This window comes from Delphinapterus leucas, chromosome 10 (genome assembly GCF_059928025.1).
Source record: "Delphinapterus leucas isolate spDelLeu-1000000601 "Yukka" chromosome 10, BTC_Dleu_Yukka2, whole genome shotgun sequence".
Lineage (NCBI taxonomy): Eukaryota > Metazoa > Chordata > Mammalia > Artiodactyla > Monodontidae > Delphinapterus > Delphinapterus leucas.
In genome coordinates, this window is record NC_143138.1 from 101,142,214 (window position 1) to 101,156,913 (window position 14,700).

The window sequence follows — 14,700 nt, forward strand, 5'->3', positions numbered from 1 at the left end:
AGCAGTGAAAAAAACAGGTGCAACACTTCCCTCCAGGAAAAACACAGGTGTTCTCTGTGTCTTGTTTAGATAACATGGGTCTCCAACAAATGCCAGCCTCGCGTGTCCCCATGTAAAGGGGAGACGTGGGGCTGGCTGCTCCTATGGGCTCTGCCAGCCCTGCGAGCCTGTTGGCATGTAGTGGCAAATGCCCTCACAGTGCAAACGCCTCCTTCAGAGTGACTATAATTTATCAGCCAAACTGGGACACTTCTAAGAGTGAAAGGGATGCTACTAATAACTCCTGGGCTGATAGGCGTAAACTGGGACTGGCCCCAGGAAGACTGGGAGGTGTGGTCCCCCTGGCTCCCACTCCAAGGAGGCTTCTTGAGTGAGCCAATCCCCTGTGTGTAATGCCAGTGGTCAGTGCCACCAAGGAGCCCATGGCCACCCCAGTCTCATGGTGAATGTCAACTATTATCTTCCAGACTATAAACTCCTCAGGGATCAGGGACTTTGTCCCCTCATCCTCTCCATCTCTTTCCACAATGTTGACTCTGGACCAGGCACACGGTAGGATCCACAAAGACCCAGTGAATGAAGAACTGAGTTTCCAGACTCCAACATTGGCTCACCTACCCCCTTAGCAAGTGCTTCATTTGAAGCAGTCCCTGTGCTTCAGGGCAACAGTACCTGTAGGAATCACAGGGAATTCCCACTTTGGTAGAGAAGGCTGGCTTGTAAATAAAGCAGTGTTGGAATGGAGGTGAGTCACTGCTGGGAGGGCTGAGCAAGGGGACAGGCAGACTCTACCTGGGATGGGAAAGGGGGTGGTGGAGAGGGTCATCAATACATGGGCAGTTACTCTATCCGGCATCATATCTCCCTTTTCTGGTAACAGCACCGTGATTTTCCTTTATGGAACACACTCCTGCCTAATCGTTTGCCCGAGTGCTATACCTGGGGCTGATCACACCCCTCGGCTCGGGATGGACATGACTACTCGAGCCTGGCTAGTAAGAGCAACACACATACCTCACCACAGAGAACATTTCAGGTGCAGGAAGTAGATGGAGCCAATGATGTTGGTGTTGGCACCTCTACTGAAGTGCTTAGCAAAGAGAAGTCCTCTTTTTCCTGGGGAGACCAAAGCTGGTAGAACAATAAGCCTGGAGAGGCTCATGACCACCTTGTCACCATAATAAGAGAAACTCCTTGGAAATAGAGCCAACAAAGAGGAAGGCAGAGCCAAGAGATGGGAAGATCTGATGGAATCCTTTGAGGGCCTGGATCCAGCCATGCCTGATGCTGCCTATCTACAGACTGACTTTTCAGTTTACTGAGCCAATACAGTTTCTTTTTTTTTTGTGGTACGTGGGCCTCTCACTGTTGTGGCCTCTCCCATTGCAGAGCACAGGCTCTGGACGCGCAGGCTCAGCGGCCATGGCTCACAGGCCCAGCCGCTCCGCGGCACGTGGGATCTTCCCAGACCGCGGCACAAACCCGTGTCCCCTGCATCAGCAGGCAGACTCTCAACCACTGCGCCACCAGGGAAGCCCCTGAAAGACTCTTGATAGAAGTTTCACAGAGAAGGTGGTACTAAAGTCAGACAGTGAACGATGAGTACAAGTCCATTAGACAGGTAAAGAGGTGGGGCCTTGTATGGGTAGGGGAGGCAGGAAGAACAAAGGCATTCCAAAGTGACAATCCATGTTGAAACGCTCTGGGGTCAGGCCTGGGTGACTGGTCTGTGTGCCTTACCCGTTTATTGTGCGATGTCCCATGCGGACAGCTGTTGGCCGATATGGGGAGTGTTACTGTCTCATTCAGGGAGGTAAAGGTGGCCATGATAGAATCCTGTCCTAGCACCATCAGCTTCATTTGCTCATTCACCTGTGGATGAAGAAACCAGGACTCAGTGGCTCCCTGCTTCTGTTGTCCCACCTACCCGTTCCTGACCGGGCAGGTGGGACAACAGAAAACCACAAAACACAAAACCCCTCTTGGCTTGGGCCTAAGAGAGCTGTAAGATTTTTCTGGTTATTATGCTAGAATCCTGTTTTCAGGGAGAACACATAAGAATTCCAATTTTTCTTTGAGGGATAAGCAGAAAAAATAATGATGGTTCTTTACCCCTGCCTTTCCCTTTCCAACCCAAACCTGTAACCAACTGTGAAGGAGACACAGGGATCCAACAGGCGAGTCAGCTTCCGCTCTGGTAGAGTTGGATAGGAGTCAGAAGCCAACACTGTCCCTGAATCTGATGCTGGGTCCACCCAGGCACCAGGTCTGACTAGGAAAGCACACAGAGCTACCTTGGCAGGGGGACCAGAACTCACCCCTCTGCAGGTGGGTGGGCAGATGGCAAAAGGGAACCTAGCCAGGGCCGTGCCACACATGCTCATTTCCCTCTCCTGCAGTCACCAAATGTGTCACCACTCGTCCCCTGAGGAGGGGCCACCCTTTTTCATCACTTCCAAAATGGTGGGATTTCCTAGGTAGCAGTCCCAGAGAAGAACACAGGGAGGGTGAGTTGCCCTTATAGCAACTCACTCCTCACTAAGAACTCTGTGGCCTGGAGTGAGTCCCAGGTCTGCCTCTGGTTAGCAAGCCACTGGACCTCCCTGAAGCTCCCAATCTTCAATATCAGAGTCAAAATGCTCGTGTTAGGTTCAAATAAGATAAAGATTATGGAAGTGGCTTTCTAAATCACAAAGGCCCACACCAAACACGAGCAGATATTGTCAGGATGTGGCAGAGCAACACGCACGTAAGGCCCTGGATGGTTCAGGTGTGCAGAGAGTTATGTATGCACAGTGGCCCCACCAGGGTCTGGGCGTCTGTAGCTCTACAGCCCCTGACCTACACGTGCCCCAGAACTCCTCGGAACTAAGAAAGTGCTCTCCATCTTCACTCCTTCCATTTCCTTCTAGGATTCCACTTGCTGGTCCAGAGGGCCACACTCAATTTCCTCACCATCCAGCCCAGCCCCTTCCTCATTCTCTGCAGCCTGGATGCTAGTCCCCTTCCACACTCTGAAAACATCTGATCCATGACCATCTTCCTGCCAAGTGTGTGACATCTTCAAACTTGTAGATCACTCTCACTTCAGAGAGACACCACCTGCTCCAGCTCTCCTTCTAGAGACTGTAGGACAGAGCTGGGAGCTGTGGCTGGGAGCTCAAGCACTGTGGTTGGACACTTGAGGCAGGTTGCTTAGCTTCTCTGAGCCGGGGGACAATAACAGAATCTTTCTCTGGGGCACTAAGCAGATTTCACAGATAAAATAAGCAAAGGGCTTAGCTTGGTAGAGCTGTTTTTAATTATCTTGGCCCCTGGGTGGTTTCTCTTCCTCTTCCCAATGTCCCAACGATGGTGCTCTGTGAATTCAGCCACTGCTCATCTTCCTGGGAGCTCGTGAGCCACATGTATATCACGTGCATATCATCCCCAATCTCTCGTTCTAGGTGAGGATCCCTGTCCAGAGAGAGATGTCCACTGAGCCCAATTAGCACATCAAAAACCATATGGGTCTCTGAGCCTCTCAGAAACTGCTTTGTTTCCACCCAGACACACACACTCCATGTGGAGTCATCTATAATTCCCTCCTCCTCTCATTTATCCCCTACAGCCCATTTCTGAATGCCACTGATTTATTTTACTGAAATGGCCCCTTTAAAAAATATTACTAATACCCTCCATCATGTCAAGTCTGGCTAGTAACTCCTTAACTAGTCTTTCTACTAGCCCCATCTGCTGATCTTTCCCTCTCCAGTCAACCTTCCACATAAATGCTGGATGGAGCATACCAGCCCTCAGCTTAAAAACTAACCAGCTGGTTATACTCCCACTACAGCTGAGTCAGGTCCTAACAGGCTGATCCTCCCACAGAACTTGGAAAAAATACAAAAAACAACTACCCAAAGGCTCAGAAGAGTAAGCAAAAGCAGGCAGATTTCGAAGAGTCAAAACTTAAAAGGATCAACATGGGATGAGTTCTTTCTGGCCCAAAGAACCAAAGGAGAAAACCTGGGGTCAACTACAGTCACAGAAAAGTAAGGAGAGAATTACAGAAGGGACAGAGAAGTAGAGTCCCAAATGCTATGATTAAACAGTCCACAGCTTTGGCTGATCCCTGAACCATGTGTGAGCAGTGAAAACTCGAGGCAGTTTACTTCCAGGGAAACAGAAGACTGAACTGAGATTTGAGCTGCTGCCCACTGCGGGTGAGACAAAGTTTGCATTATGAGTCTAAACAAGCCCATTGCCTGTTAAAACAAAAAAAATCAACACTCTTCAGAGAAATACATCAGAACTCAGAGACTCTAAAACATAACATCCACAATGTCAGCAATCCAGAATAACTCAACCTGTGAAGAGTCAGTGAAGTGTGAGCTGTTCTCAAGGCAACAAATAACCAATCCTGTCTGATATGTCCCAGATGTTGAAATTACCAGACAAGGCTTTATAGCAGCTAACTTAACTATGCTCAATGAGGCAAAGGAAAATATATTTGTAATGAAAGAAAAATTAGGAAATCTCAGCAGAGAAACAAAAAATATAAAAAACAACTAAACAGAAATCATAGAGTTGAAAATAAATATCTGGAATTTTTAAACATTACAGGATTAGCATAACAGCAGAATGGAAATGACAGAATAAAGTCAGTGAATTTGGAGATAGATCCATGTAAATTATCCAATCTGAAAAGTAAACAGAAAAATATTGGACAACAACAAAAAGAACAGAGACTCAGGGACCTTTGGGACAACATAAAAGGTCTAAAATGCATGTAATTGGAGTCTCAGAAGAAAAGGAAGGAGACTGGAGTGCATTCTTCCCCTAAAACAATGGCAGAAGACTCCCCAAATTTGTTGAAGGATGTGAATTTACAGATTAAAGTAGCTCAGTAAACCCCAAACAGAATTTATATGAAGACGACCACACGCAGACACATCATAATCAAACTTAGAAAACTAAAAGAGAAAATCTTGAAAGGAATGAGAGAAAATGAACAATGGTTTGAATAACTACAAACTTCTCATCAGAAACTATGGAGGACAGAGACAGTGGAACATGTTTAAAATGCTGATAGAAAAAAAACGTCAACCAGAATTCCATATCCGGCAAAAATATTCTTTCATAAAGACATTTTTCACATGAAAGAAAACAGAATTTGTTGCCAGAAGATCTCCATTTCAAGAAATGCTAAAGGAAGTTTTTCAGGATGAAGAGAAATGATACCGGAGGGAAACTGGATTTTCAGAGAGGAATGAAAATGCTGGGAACGATAAATATCTGGGCAGAAACAAACTTGCCACTGCAGCCTCCAAGACAGCATGCAAACTCCTCAGCATGACATCCAGTGCCTCTCACCTCCACCCCCCTGACACATACAGCTCTTGCCTACTTTTCTTTCATGAGAAGCACTTGTGAACTTTTAACAATGCCACCCTGAGTCCCAACTCCAAGCCTTTACAGATGATATTCCTCTATCCAGAATGCTCTCCCTCCTTCTTATCTGTATCTATAAGAATAATATGCACACACACTCATGTTACAACTCAAGGCCACTTGTGTTCCAGGCCACTCCTGACTGTACCAGCCCCTGTTGTGCATTTCTGTATGCAGCTCTAGGGAACAGAACAATGAACTAAGACACACTGCTGAAACACTTTAGTGTGTCAAAGCACCTTCCCCACCACTGTTTCATTTAGTTCTCACAAAAGCAGTGTGAGGCAGGAGGGAGGCTCTTGTGACCCACCTTGTATTGATGAGCCACTCAGAGAAGCTGAGTGGTTTTCAGAAAGCTGCACACCCAGGGTTTGGCAAAGCTGACACTAGTACGTGGCTCCTCAGACCCTCATCCCAGAGTTCTGTGTCCACTTGGCCATACTGACATATAACATATGGTGTCTGCCTGCAACCAATTTATAATCTTTTTGGATTGTAAACTTTCATACGACTACAAAAAGTCAAATAGTAAGGCAATAACTCAATACACTCCTGGACTGGAGATCTTGGACCTGGTCAAGCAATAGAAAGACTTGTGAAAACTACAAACTCCAGAACCCATGACAGGCCAACTGAATCACAATCTCTCTAGGGCTGTGCCTGGGATCTATATTTTTGTTAAAGTCCCATGGGTGATTCTGATATGCAGCCACAACTGAGAACCTCTTCATTACATGACTAATTGTACAATGACTGAAATTTGTCATTTCAGTCCGGATTACTTTTTAATCCAGACAGTGGGCACTGGGAGAAGAGAGAAATGGGTGTGGACTGGAGTGCCATGAGAACAGGAAGTCTGAGTAGGGCTTTGAAGGAGGGAAAATTTGGATTGGCAGAGAGAGAAGATGTATTATATTTCAGGACAGTGGGGTAGGAAGGGTGATACACGTTCAAGGAATTGAATGTTTCTGAGCAGTGGTATGGTCTACAGGAATCGAGATCTAAGAATGAGAATCCAGTGGTCAACATAGAGGTTGAACAGGAAGGGCATGACACAGGATGCTTGAGCCCTACCATGAACTCTAACAGTGCTTCTGTCTGTAACTCTTACCTTGGGTGGATTCTATGTTCTGTGATCTTTCTCTGAATCCCAACCCTATGAGCTTGTCCTTCTCTCACAGCCCTTATACTTTTCTACCACATATTCTTATTATTCCCCTAGATTTCTGAGTTCCTTGAGGGGTATTGTCTATCTTTCTATCCCCTAGATTGGTGATTTTCAACAACAGGTGATTTTTGCCCCCCCAAAGACATTTGGCACTGTCTGGAGATATTTTTGGTTGCCACAACTAGGAGAGGGGGTACTCCTGGCATCTAGGGAGATACTGGTAAATATCCTACAATGCACAGTTATTAAAAGGATTATCCATCTCAAAAAGTCAGTAGTTCCAGGGATGAGAAACTCTGCCATAGGTAAAGTGACAAGCACACTTAATTGCTTTATTAGTATATTAAATGTATTGTTATTATTTAATATTAGTAATTAAACATTTATTATTTAATAACTCTTTGATGGATAGCTGAACAACCAAATGAATGAAAAAAGGATTTGTGTCTATCAGCTTCCTTTACCTCTCAGATTTTTTTGTTTCACAGATAGTAAAACTATAAAAACAAAAACTGGGGAGACCAACATAGAATTACTTATTGCCACACATAGGCATTAAAAATAAAACTATCAACTACTGTAACAGTTACTTCCTAAAATAAAGGACATTTTAACTATAAAATATAATATCATTAATAATAAAAATAAAACAGGAAGCATGTTACCAAGAAAGGTCAGTACAGCAGCCAACAGTTGCTGTAGGCTGGTGAAAAGTTCACTTCAGTCAGCCCTGGACCACTGCCCATCAACGTGGGAACCTCTGATATTACAAGCTCCTTGAGGCTAGGGCTCCTGTCATACAGGTAGCCCTCTGGCTCTTAATGCTGGACAGCCCAGTGGCAAGCCCCACCTCTGCTGCCCACCCCTACCTTGTATTCCAGAGAGAGCAAAGTCTCCGTCTTGGAGGTCCAGCTCCACTTGTGGACTACGTAGCCCTTGTAGTCGTTGGTGGTCCCACCTTCCTCATCCAACACCAAGACGTATGGGCAGCTAGGAGAGATACATAAATGAGGAGCTTCCTCCAGGACCTGGAAGGAAGCCCCCATCACTACAGGCTATAGGCAGGCAGGGCTCTGAGACTCTGCCCCAGGTGGAGGAACTGTGGACTCTTGCAGGTGGCCCTACTCACCCCACCTAACATGGTCTGATGTCCCTTCACACCTGTTGATGCTACTGGGGAGTCTGTTGGGAAGGTCAGATCTGAAGGAGATGGTGGAGGCTCAGGCCTAACCCAAGGGGGAGAGAAATGGAACGTGTGCCCGTAGCCCAGGAGCCTGAGCATATAAGATCTCAGGCACCAAAATGGGAAATGGAACAACCGTCACATGAAAGTAAGTCAATCCCTCCTAGAACAGTTCCTTAGGAAAATCAGACAAAATCAACATTTGGCTACCAAGAATATGTGCTACCCATGGCCTCTCCTTCACTGCTTCGTAGTATAAAACACTTCTCTCCCCTAAAGAATTCTTCCATGAATCTAGCTAACAGTGAAGATCTCAGTGCTCTGGGGGGAACAAGTGGAGTAGGACTTGGGGAATTTCCCTTCTCATTGGCTATGACATGAATCCAGCAAGTAAGGGCCTCAAAGCACCTATGTCCCTACAGGCACTGCTTTGGCCCTGCCACACTGTCTTCCTAGATCTCTGGACACTGCCTGGAGCTCCTACTTTGCACCTCGGTGCCCCACTTTGTCACCCTCAGAGATACTTCCATGGGGCCAAGATTCCCCCAACTGACTCACCAGGCCTTCAGGTTGTAGTGAATGCAGCCCTGGCCTTCAGCATTGAACACGGCCAGGAAGGAGAAGCTGGGTGTGTCATAAAGAGGCAGGTGATGGCTCTCCCTCTGCAGCACATGGGGATCTGACACACGGCGATGTGTCCAGAGGGATAGCTGGCAGAAATTGTTAAGTAGAACTAACAGAAAACTCTCAGAATTTCTGCTCTTAGGTGCCTCATGGAAAGCAAGTCTACATGTCAGTGTTTTAGCTGTTTGGTACATCATTCCCAGTCTTCTGCACTTTGCATAAGTAACAACTAAATGACTATGGAACCAACCATGCCCTGGGTGCTTCCCTGTATCCTCTTTCTACCCCTCACAACCACCCTGTGTTAGGTACTATTACCTTCATCTCACAGATGAGTAGGATTTCCCTGCATGTAAGGGGTTTCCTGAGATGCAGTACTTTCAGTGATAAAACCAGGAAAGTCCCAGACAAACCAGGGTAAGTTATTCACCCAACAGATGAGGAATCCAAGGTGCAGAGAAGTGATCTGCCTTACATCACACCACAGGAAGTGGCAGAGCCAGTATCTGAACTCTGAGGCCAGGATATTTCTAATGCTGTTAGGCTGCTTCCCCTTCTTACCAATCTAGAAGAGTAGACAATGTCTCCCTGTTCATTTCCTACTTAGGAGGCCGCAAGGAGCACTGGTCCTGACTAAAACAGATATGGTGTGGGCAGCTACTATCCTTTTTGCCAGAATTTCAGAAGTGCCCCAGACAGGAAGAATTTCAGTGATCCTACAATCCCACTCCTGGGCATATATCCAGAGAAAACTATAATTCAAAAAGATACATGCACCCCAATGTTCACTGCAGCACTATTTACGATAGCCAAGACATGGAAGCAACCTACATGTCCAGCAACAGATGAATGGATAAAGAAAATGTGTCACACACACACACACACACACACACACACACACACACACACACACACACACACACACTGGAATATTACTCAGCCATAAAAAAGAATGAGATAATGACATTTGCAGCAACATATAGGACCTAGAGATTAACATACTAAGTGAGTAAGTCAGAGACAAAGACAAATATCATATGATATTGCTTATATGTGGAACCCTAAAAAAATGAACTCATTTACAAAACAGGAATAGACCCACAGACATAGAAAACAAACTTATGGTTACCAAAGGAGAAGAGTGAGGGGAGGGATAAATTAGGAGTTTGGGATTAATATATACACACTTCTATACGTAAAATAGATAACCAACAAGGACCTACCGTATAGCACAGGGAACTATGTTCAGTAATTTATAATAATCTACAATGGAAAAGAATCTGAAAAATAATATACATATACACATATAACTGAATCACTGTGCTGTATACCTAAAACTAACACAACATTGTAAATCAACTATACTTTAATTTATTAAATTTTAAAATAAACAAATAAATTAATTAATTATTAAACCAAAAAATAAATAAAATTCATTAGATGGATTTAGCACTATGCTGGAGCAGTAGAAGAAAAAAATCAGTGAACTTGAAGACAGAACAACTGAAATTATCCAGCCTGAGGAGCAAAAAGAAAAAAGAATGAAGAAAAATGAACAGAACCTAGGAGACCTGTGGGACACCACCAAGTAGACCAATATATGCATAACAGGAGTCCCAGAAGAAGTGAGGGGACAGAAAGAAATAATGGTTGAAAACTCCCCAATTTTTATGAAAGATATGACTCTATACATTCAAGAAGATCAACAAACTGCAAGTAGGATAAATTCAAAGACAGCCACGTTATTATCGAACTGCAAAAAGACAAAGAAAGAATCTTGAAAGCAGCAAAAGAAGAGACTTGTCATGTACAAGGGATCCTTAATAAGATTAGTGGCCAAGTTCTCATAAGAAACCAAGAAGGCCAGAGGCACTGGGATGAAATATTTAAAAAGCTGAAAAAAAAAAAAAAGCTATCAACCAAGGCTTCTATATTGAATAAAACTATTCTTCAAAAATGAAGGAGAAATTAAGATTTTTCCAGATAAACTAAAGCTGAGACAGTTCACCACTAGTACACCTGCCCTACAAAAAATGCTAAAAGGATTCCTTAAGGTTGAAATGAAAAAACACTTGACAGTAACTCAAAGACAAACAAAGGAAAAAAGAACACCAGTAAAGGTAACTACATAAGTAAATATAAAATTCAGTATTATATTATTATTTTGTTTATAATTCCTTTTTTCCTACATGATTTGAAAAAACAATACTTGTAAATCTATATTAATGGCAATGTATATATAAAGAGTTAATTTCTGTTAACAACAAAATAAAGGAGGAGGAATGGAGCTGTATAGGAGCAGAGTCTTACATGCTATTGAGGCTAAGTTGGTCTTAACTCAAACTAATACGTTGTCAAATGTAATTAGTTTCTTCAGGCTGCTGTAACTAAGTACCACAAACTGGGTGACTTGAACAGCAGAAATTTATTCTCTCACAGTCTGGAGTCTAGAAGTCTGAAATCAAGGTGCTGATAGGGCCATATTCTTGGAGGCTCTGGGGAAGAACACTTCCTTGCCTCTTCCTATTTTTCTAGTGGTTACCAAGAATCTTTAGCATTCCTTGGTTTATAGATGCATCATTCTAACGTCTATCTCAGTCATCATGTGGTGTTCTTCCCTCTCTGTGTGTCTGTTTTCTCTTCTTATAAGGACACCAGTGGATTAGGGCTCATTCTAATCCAATATAACTGCATCTTAATAATTATATCTGCAAAGACCCTATTTCTAAATATGGTCATATCCTGAGGTTCCAGGTAAACATAAATTTTTGCTGGACATTATTCAACCCATTATACCAGGGAAACCAATAAGAAAATAACTAGAAAGTGTGGAGAAAAGGAAATCAGAGAGCTACCATATAATCCAGCAATCCCACTCTTCAACATATACCCAGAGAAAAACATGGTTCAAAAGGATAAACACACCCCAATTGTTCATTGCAGCACTGTTTACAATAGCCAAGACATGGAAGTGACCTAAATGTCCACTGACAGATGAATGGATAAAGATGTGGTACATATATACAATGGAATATTACTCAGCCATTAAAAAGAATGAAATAATGTCATTTGCAGCAACATGGATGGACCTAGAGATTATCATACCAAGTGAAATAAGTAGGACAGGGAAAGACAAATATCATATGATATCACTTATATGCTGTATCCAAAAAGAAAAAATGAAAGAAATGTACTTATTTACAAAACAGAAATAGACTCACAGACTTAGAGAAGGAACTTATGGTTACTGGGGAGAAGGGTGGGAGGAGGGATAGATTGGGAGTTTGGGATTGACATGTACACACTGCTGTATTTAAAATAAAATGCCTTGGGACTACCCTGGTGGCACAGTGGTTAAGAATCCACCTGCCAATGCAGTGGACACAGGTTTGATCCCTGGTCCAGGAAGATCCCACACACCACGGAGCAACTAAGCCCGTGTGCCACAACTGCTGAGCCTGTACTCGAGAGCCCGCGAGCCACAACTACCGAGCCCACGGGCCACAACTACTGAAGCCCTTGTGCGTAGAGCCTGTGCTCCGCAATAAGAGAAGCCACCATAATAAGAAGCCCATGCACCACAACAAAGAGTAGCCCCCACTTGCCACAACTAGAGAAAGCCCATGCACAGCAACAAAGACCCAATGCAGCCCCCATACATACATACATACATAAAAATAAAATGCCTTTCCATGAAAAAGAAAGAAAACAAACAGCAAAATGGCAGAATTCAGTCCTCCCATATCATCAATTACTTTAAATATAAATGGATTAAACTCTCCAAAGGCAGAGATCTGCCAAATGGATAAAAACAAAACAAAATATATTACTCAACTATATGCTATCTACAAGAGACTCACTTTAGATGCTAAGACACAACTAGGTTGAAAGTGAAATGATGGAAAAGGATATTCCATGCAAATAGTAACCAAAAGAAAGGTGGCTGTATTGATATCAGACAAAATAGACTTTAGTAAAAATTTTTACAAGAGACAAAGAAGGACATTATGTATTGAGAAAAGGGCCAATACCTCAAGAAGATATAACAACTATAGACATATAAACACCTAACAACAGAGCCCTAAAATATATAAAGCAAAAATGCAAAGAATTAGAGGAAGAAATAGTTCTACAATAAGAGAGACTTCACTACCTTACTTTCAATAATGGCTAGAAAAACTAGACAGAAAATCAGAGGACTTGAACAATAGTATAAACCAACTAGAGCTACCAGGCATATACAGAATATTCCACTTGACAACAGGAGAATACACGTTCTTCTCAAGTTCACAAGGATTGTTCTCTGGTCTACACAGTATGTTAGGCCACAAAACAAGTCTCAATAAATTTCAAAAAACTGGAACCATAAAGAGTATATTCTCTGACAACAGAATGAAACTAGAAATCACTGGCAGAAGGAAATTTAGAAAATTCACAGACAGGTGGAAATTAAGCACACACTTTTAAACAACTAATGGATAGAGAATAAATCACAAGGGAAATCAGAAAATACTTTGAGATAAATGAAAACAAAAACACAAAATACCAAAACTTATGGGATCAGGTGAAAGCAGTACTCAGAGAGAAATTTACAGCTATAAATATTCACATTATGACAGTCTCTAGGCCCAATCCATGTTGGTGCAAATGGCATTATTTCATTTGTTTATACAGCCTAGAGATTGTCATACTGAGTGAAGTAAGTCAGTCAGAGAAAGACAAATATCATATGATATCACTTATATGTGGAATCTAAAAAAATGGTACAAATGAACTTATTTACAAAATAGAAATAGAGTCACAGATGTAGAAAACAAACTTATGTTACTAGGGGGGAAACGGGGGGGGAGGGACAAACTGGGAGATTGGGATTGACATACACACACTACTATATAAAAAATAGATAACTAATAAGAACCTACTGTATAGCACAGGGAATTCTTCTCAATACTCTGTAATGACCTGTATGGGAAAAGAATCTGAAAAAGAGTGGATATAGTAAATCAACGATACTTCAATTTAAAAAAAGATTAAAAGATTAAAAATTTAAAAAACTAAGAGTGGATATATGTATAAGTGATTCACTTTGCTGTACAGCAGAAACTAACAACATTGTAAATCAACTACACACCAATAAATTTGTTAAATATTCATATTAAAGGAGAAGAAAGATCTCAATTCAATAACCCAACCTTCTACCGTAATGAACTATAAAAAGAACAGTAAAGTAAAACTAAAGCTAGCAGAGGAAGGAAATAATAAAGATTAGAGAAAAGAAAAACAAAACAGAGAACAGAAAAAACAATAGAGAGAACTGACAAAACCCAAAACTGGTTCTTTGAAACGATCTGTAAAATTAACAAAACTTTAGCTACACTGACTGAGGGGGAAAAAAAAAGGAAGACTCAAATTCCTAAAATCAGAAATGAAAGTGGAGACATTACTACTGACCTTACAGAAATGAAAAAAGATCATAAGAGAATTATATGAAGATCTGTACCTCTACCAGTTAGGTAACCTAGTTGAAAAGGACCAATTTCTAGAAACATGCAAAGCAAAGTTGCAGGATACAACACCAACACATAGAAATAAGTTGTCCATGAACATGGGATGTCTTTCCATTCATTTCAGTCCTCTCTACTTCAGCAATATTTTGTAGTTTTCAGTGTACGAGTTTTACACCTCCTTGGTTAAATTTATTCCAAAGTATTTTATCCTTTTTGATGTTATTGTAAATGGTATCATTTCCTTTTGTTTATTACTGTTCTATTGTAGTTGTTGCTCATATAGCATTTCAGATCATTTGTTCCCGGTGTTCATGGATTGGAAGAATTAATATTGTTAATGGCAATGCTCCCCACAGTGATCTACAGATATTGGGTTGGACAAAAAGTTTGTTTGGGTTTTTCTGTAACATCTTAGGGTCTTTTTGGCCAACCCAATACAATGCAATCCCTATCAATCCCATCAATCTTTTTTGCAGCAATGGAAAACTTGATCCTAAAACTCGTACAGAATTGCAAGGGTACCCAAATAACTAAAATAATCTTGAAGAAAAGAATAAAGATGAAGGACCCACACTTATTGATTTCAACACTTACTACAAAGTGATAATAAAACAGTGTGGTACTGGCATAATAGACATATATATCAACAGAACAGAATTGAGAGTCCAAAAATAAGCCCATATATCTATGGTCAATTGATTTTCAACAAGGGCGACAAGACCATTCAATGAGGGAAAGAATAGTCTCTTCGACAAATAGTGCTAGGACAATTGGGAACCACATGC

General features: G+C 42.0%; 1 protein-coding gene across 2 annotated transcripts in view; it reads right to left on the reverse strand.

The window, feature by feature from the left end:
- Nucleotides 1–1,762: 1,762 nt before the first annotated feature.
- FAM149C (family with sequence similarity 149 member C) overlaps nt 1,763–14,700 on the reverse strand; it is a 35,977-nt gene continuing 23,039 nt past the window's right edge. The window contains exons 6-7 of one of the 2 annotated variants that reach the window (XM_089919781.1): nt 7,471–7,591; nt 1,770–3,456 (exon numbers count right to left, since the gene is read on the reverse strand). In XM_089919781.1, coding sequence (XP_089775907.1) covers nt 3,424–3,456; nt 7,471–7,591 — 154 coding nt within the window. In that variant the 3' untranslated portion in view covers nt 1,770–3,423. Of the gene's footprint in view, nt 3,457–7,470; nt 7,592–14,700 lie in introns of both variants that reach the window. The other variant, XM_089919783.1, reaches the window with a different exon arrangement.